Genomic DNA, 6,339 nt, shown 5'->3' on the forward strand with positions numbered 1-6,339 from the left:
GGATGAGTTCATTCTCTCTCTCGTCTTGCAGGGATGAACACGGGAGCGATCGGCCCTGGGATAAGCGTGACAGCATTCAACAGGTGCTACCCGAATCCTTGCTTCCCCGGGGTCACCTGCACGGACACCCCCACCAGCTTCCGCTGTGGCTCCTGCCCCCTGGGTTACACGGGCAACGGGACCCACTGCAGTGATATCAATGAGGTCAGTGCGGACTTCGAGGGGCGCGTCGCCTTTTGCTTCTTTGGGGGAATGGGGATAAACTGTGTCACGTCTCTGGGGCCTTTTCTGCACTGACAGCTTGCTCCGGAGAATCCGAGGAGTCACGCCTTAAGGGTTGACTTTGTAGTCGCACGCAATCCCTCTTCTTTGGGTTCCCCCCCTTCAGTTTATCTGTGTATTCTGTATGCATTCAGCATCTACAAGCAAAACCCACATTTTTTAGCTAACTGGCTGCCACCCCCTCCCTCCCTCTGTGATTCTGCAAAAAAGAAAGGGAAGGGAGGGCGTCTACAAGTGTAGAAAGCTTCCAGAATGGATTGGCTCTGTGCCAGGTTCACAGCAGGCATTTCTTCTGCCTGTGGCACTGTGTGGCCAAGCACAACTCTGCTTTTTCTTGAAAAAAAGCTCCTTGTATTGTATATTGACGTAGTTTCCAGCTCTCCTTTGGCAATCTATATATTTTTTTATTTATTTTGATTTAACTTAACCACTATACCAAACTGGCTCTCAGGAATCTCTTTTCTTTCTGTCCTTACAGAGAGGCTGGGGGTTCAGACCAGATGTGCACATGGAGTTTCTATCAGCAGAGCAGGGGCAGATTGGCCACAAAGGCCACCAGGGGAAATCCTGGTGGGCCGACCTGTCCTCTTTCTGGGGCTGCCCCAACCCTGGGCAGCTGTGCAGAAAGAAGATGGGAGACAGTGGCCCTTTCCGCACTGACAGCTTGCTCCAGAGAACCCGAAGAATTGAGCCTCAAGAGCTGAAGTCGCAGTCGCACGCGTCCCCCCTGCACTGGGTCTCCCCCCCTCGTTTATTTATGTATTCTGTAGGCCTTCTGCATCTACAAGCAAAACCCAACATTTTTTGAGCTAAATGGCTGCTTCATCTAAGATGAAGAGAAAGGCAAACATCTTTCAAAATGTTTAACTGAAGAGCCAGCTCCCTCCCTCCCTCATTGTGCAAAAAGAAAGGGAAGAGAGGGGGAAATCCAGGCACACACATGCAAGACTGACACATTTGGGAGCAGGGAATCCCCTAGTCCTTGATATTTAATGATTCCTTCTTAGGCTCTCTCCGGCTTTTTAAAAGTTTTCCTGAGCAGAAGGACACGTCCTCTTTTGTCTTTGGAGAAGGAGGGAAAGAAAACAGAACAGGGAGGGAGCATCGACCTAAAGAGAGAGAGGCGGAAACGGGGGAGGGGGGCAGTGGGCAGCACTTAAATACCCGCAGGAACAATTCTACTCTAGAAAGGATTAGCGATTCGAAAGCGGATGAGAACAAAGGATCGCAGCAAAAGGAGTTTTGGGAACTGCGGAGCAACAGTGTGCTGGAAGCGGTCTGAATGCAGATTCCTGTAAAACAAATGCAGACACAAGAAAAAGCCCCGAAATTTCGCAACAGCTCTGTACAATCAGTTCAATCTCTATGGGCTTTTCCACATTCTCATTTTCGCCGAAAAATGCAAGGGCAGAAAGGGTCTCTCAGCTGGCTCTGGGAAAGAGACTTGACTCAGCAAAAACTTGTCTGTCCTTTTTGAGAAACCACTGATAAGCTTCCAGGCTTTTCCTAGAAGGTCTTTGGAAAGCCTAGAATTTCGCAACAGCTCTGTACAATCAGTTCAATCTCTATGGGCTTTTCCACATTCTCATTTTCGCCGGTTGTATGTTCCTGTTTTTTTCTCTCCCTCCTGTTCCACACATGTTTTGCTCTGCTTTATGTCTGGCACAAAAACCTGAAGTTTAAATCCACAGGGAGATATGCACTATGTACTATCTAACAGGCCAGTTGAAGGAGCAAAACATATGCAGAATGGGGGGGACGGGACGGACCCAAAGCAACAGGAACAAACAAGCGAGGAAAATGAGAAGGTGGGAAATCTGTCTGATAAGCTTCCAGGCTTTTCCGAGAGGCCGTTCAAAAACCTAGAATTTTCAGCGAACCTTATGCGACAGCCCTGTACAATCCATTTCAACCCTATGTTGCAGCTGAAGATGAGCAAGTCTGTCGCTTTACTCAAGGACACTGCAAAGACAAGATTCGAACTAGGGACTCGGGGCTCCTGGTTCTGTCCCCAAGACATTATGCTACATCCCTGTAACAGGGCGATCCCCAGTTCTTCTAACCCGTTTGTCTCAAGAACCCACCGGACCTGGTAAAGTCGGTGGCACATGTTCCTGGCCGTGTTTCAAGGTAATCCACAGAAAATAACCGACTCTTCTGTTTGCAGTGTGATGCCAATCCCTGCTTCCCAAGAGTGCAGTGCATCAATACAGCTCCTGGTTTCCGTTGTGAGATCTGCCCTCCCGGCTACACTGGGCCAGTGCTTGAAGGAATTGGTTTAGCATACGCCAGGGCCAACAAACAGGTAACTCCTCGAAGGATTGGTTTTCCTCCAGGCAGGCAGGAGTACATATGAGAGAGAGAGAGACAGACAGACAGAGACAAAGAGAGAGACCGACTCACTGTTGAAAGATGAACATGGGTAGACATGTCAGTCCGTCTGTAGCAGAAGAAAAGAGCCAGAGTCCAGGAGCACTTTAAAAGCTAACAACACTTGGGGCAGAACTTCAGTTCTGAAGAAGTGAGCAGTGACTCACAAAAGCTCATACCCTGCCACAAATTTCTTCAGTTCTGAACAAGGTACTTTATTGTATTTATGGTTTTAGCACTGTTCAGTTGTTATATGTCGTTCCTAATCTATTTTATGTGGATTGTAAAAATTTTAGGTGTTTTATGTAAGCCGCCCTGAGCCGGCTTCGGCTGGGAGGACGGGATAGAAATCGAATAAATCAAATCAATCAGAAGGCCATGAGCAGGATTCAAGTTGGCTAACTTATATATATACTTAAGAAGCAAGCAGAGCTTCATCTTTCCCTGGCCCACTCACTTCAGATTGTTGAAGACTGAGCCCGGGCATTTCTGCATGCAGAGTACGTGTTCTACCCAGGGGTCATTTCGAGGGGGAACGAGCCGGAACAGCGTTCCGGGAGTAACAAGCCCAGGAGTAGGGAACCCAGGCATGCTTGCATGCTGCCCTTTGTGGTGTCGGGTTGGCTGGGGAAGGGAAGAGCAGGCAGGCAGACATGCCCCCTTTTTTCCCTGAGCCTCTCCGCTTTTGTGGAGAAACTTGGGGGAGGGGGGGGGGGGGAGCCAGTTTGGTGCAGTGGTTAAGTGCGCGGACTCCAATCTGGGAGAACCAGGTTTGATTCCCCACTCCTCCACTTGCACCTGCTGGATGACCTTGGGCAAGCCGTAGTTCTGTCAGAGCTGTTCTTGAAAAAGAGCAGTTTCTGTCAGAGCTCTCTCAACCCCGCCTACCTCACAGGGTGTCTGTTGTGGGGAGGGGGAGAGAAAGGAGTTTGTAAGCCGCTCTGAGACACCTTTGGGTAGTGAAGGACGGGGTATAAATCCGATCTTCTTCTTCTAAATTAAATCAAATCAATCAGAAGGCCATGAGCAAGATTCAGTTGGCTAACTTCTATATATACTTAAGAAGCAAGCTAGCTGCTGTATGTTGGATCAGTCCACAGAGCTCCATCCTTCCCTGGCCCACTTACTTCAGATCCTTAAAGACTGGGCCTGGGCAGTTCTGCATTCAGAGAACGTGTTCTACCCAGGGGTCGTTTCGAGGGGGAATGAGGCGGAACAGCGTTCCGGGAGCAACAAGCCCAGGAGTAGGGTTCCCTGCCCAATCTTCTCCAGGTGCCCTTCCCTTTCCTTCTCCAGCCAGCCCGCCACAGCGGGTTGGCTGGGGAAAGGAAGGGCAGGCAGGCAGACATGCCCCCTTTCTCCCCTGAGCATCTCTGCTTTTGCAGAGAAACTTGGGGAAGTGGGGGGGGGGTTAATTGCCTTTCTTTCCCTTCCCCATTGTCTCCCAGTGCCCCGCAGGGGGTGTGGCATACACAAATGAGTTATGCAAATGAGCCCCTGCACCTCTTTTTCCACGAAATGACCCCCGGTTCTACCACAGACTCGCGGTCTCATCTGAACACGTAGCCCCTGAATGTGGGAACAGCCCATTTCCTGGACAGCAGCGGGAAGTTCAAAGCGGCAGAAGAGTTTGCTCGCGCTGCAGAGGGGTTGAACATAAAGTTGTGAACCCGCCCTAAGAGACAACAGTCCATCCAGCCGTAGGCTTTGTCCCATTTCTCTCTGCGTTCTACATTTGTACAAAGGGGCACTGCCAAGAAGGTGGGCTTCCTCTCATGCCCTCTTCTCTGACCAACAGGTCTGCAACGACATCAACGAATGCGAGATGGGTCTTGCCAGAGCCTGCGTCCCCAACTCCATCTGCATCAACACCCGGGTGTGTATTCCCAGTGAGCTCTGAGGAGGCCAAACTCCTCTCTCTATTCTGTGTCACTCCCCAAAACGGTATTGTAGTCCTGCCGGTCTGTGTGAGCCTTCAGAATCTGTTGCCTCTCCAATTCTACACCAATTGGTTCTTCCCGCTGAGACCGACAAAATTATTGGCAACTGAACGGCATAGCAAGGAAGGGAAGGGGGTGCCCCCCCAAGACCTCCGATAAGAGGCTTCCTCTGCAACCCCCAGTTTCGGAGGCAGCCCTGTTCAACTTTCGTTTATAGGTATGGAAGAAAGACTATAAGTATAAACCCAACGCTGCTGTGACGAAGCCGAATCGGTGAATAGAAGAGAAAAGAATAAAGAAAAACAGAAAAAAAGGGGTCGGCGAGGGGGTTCGGCCGAGCGCCGGGACGCTGTGGGGTCCTCTCCGGTGACAGGCGAGGGCGGAGGAGGCGGGCGCCACAACCACCAGGAGAGAGGGGAGGGGGGTCCGAGCGTCCTGAGGCGGGCGGGGTTCAGCCGGAGCAGCCGTGCCGGTCACTCTGCCGGGAGGGAAACAACACCAGTCAGCAGCCGAAGGAGCATTGTTGGGAGAGGGGGGGAGAGAGAGGCGGCGCGCGCCCCCGAGACGCTGGGGTGAGACGGGCGCGCGCGGAGAAGGCCTGCCTGCCTGCGGCTGTACCATTCAAACTATAAGATAAGGATGCACAGAGGGAATCCAGCAAAAGAAGTACAGAAGTCTTGAATAACTTAAAGAAGAATGTAATAATGTTTAGATCACGAATTAGAGGAAGTTGTACGGCGGTTTGGGCAAGCGGGTAAAGAAAGGGAATAAGATAACGAGGATAGAGAGTACTTATATGCTTTCAATGTTTAATTTGATTCTTAGAAAGAGGAGAATATGAAAAATGAAGTGTTAAGATATGCATAAAAATATCCGTGTGTGTGTGTGTGTGTGTGTGTGTGTGTATGCATGTATATACTTAATAAAATATCAATTAAACATTATTGGCAACTGGATGTGCAAAGTCTTGCTTAAGACGGCGGAAAATTTAAGAATGAGGTTGCGCATCCCGTTCAAAAATCACGTGCATCGGGAAGCACATCTGGATAAGCACCTGCTGCTCATCCCACAGTTCCTAGACATCAGAGTATCTGAGACACTGCCCAGTTTCGGTGGGTATCTGAGATCACGGGGAAAGGGGAAAAGTCAACAAAAACAAAGGGACCAGTTTTGCACATCTGTAAGATTGCTATAATGTTCTATCGTGTTTTAATGTTTTAAACTGAAATTGTATTTATTCTGATGATGTTCCCCGCCCTGAGCCCGCCCACGGGATGGGCAGGATATAATTGCAAATAATAAATAAATAAAAACAGGTTGCTTACCTGTAACTGGTGAACTTCGAGGGGTCATCTGTGCAGTCACACCCATGGGATTTTGCGCCTGCGCTGATCCAAATCGGTGGTATGCAAAGCTCACAAAGGGATTTTTGCGCCTCCCTCCCAGGCATGTGCGGGAGCCCCACTGTGCATGCCCAGGGGGTGAGGCGTGGACATCCTGCCAGTTCTCTTCTGACCACCGCACTGTTAACAGCTTGTTTTCTGCAGGTCGGTGAAGAAGCGTTACTATTTCGTCTCATGAGGAATTGCTCAAATCGTTCTTTTTCCCCTCATGCTACGTTTATTTTATTCTTTACTAGGACAAAAAAAAAAGACTTTTCTTTGAAGGTTGCCCCTCCTCAGGCGGCTTCCTGCCCTCAAACCCCCCCCCCCATCTTGGGGGACTTTTTATTTCCCACACTTCGCGG

At 49.9% G+C, this 6,339-nt stretch overlaps 1 protein-coding gene across 1 annotated transcript in view; it reads left to right on the forward strand.

Moving 5' to 3' along the window:
• The window catches only part of COMP (cartilage oligomeric matrix protein), a gene marked incomplete at its 5' end in the record, with an annotated part of 46,635 nt that overhangs the window by 6,349 nt on the left and 33,947 nt on the right, over nt 1-6,339 (forward strand). Inside the window, 3 exons of the mRNA XM_015429236.1 lie at nt 32-204; nt 2,450-2,587; nt 4,451-4,528. Coding sequence (XP_015284722.1) covers nt 32-204; nt 2,450-2,587; nt 4,451-4,528 — 389 coding nt within the window. The remainder of the gene's footprint in view (nt 1-31; nt 205-2,449; nt 2,588-4,450; nt 4,529-6,339) is intronic.

Source organism: Gekko japonicus, unplaced genomic scaffold, assembly GCF_001447785.1.
Source record: "Gekko japonicus isolate JY-2015 unplaced genomic scaffold, Gekko_japonicus_V1.1 scaffold3336, whole genome shotgun sequence".
Taxonomy (NCBI): Eukaryota; Metazoa; Chordata; class Lepidosauria; order Squamata; family Gekkonidae; genus Gekko; species Gekko japonicus.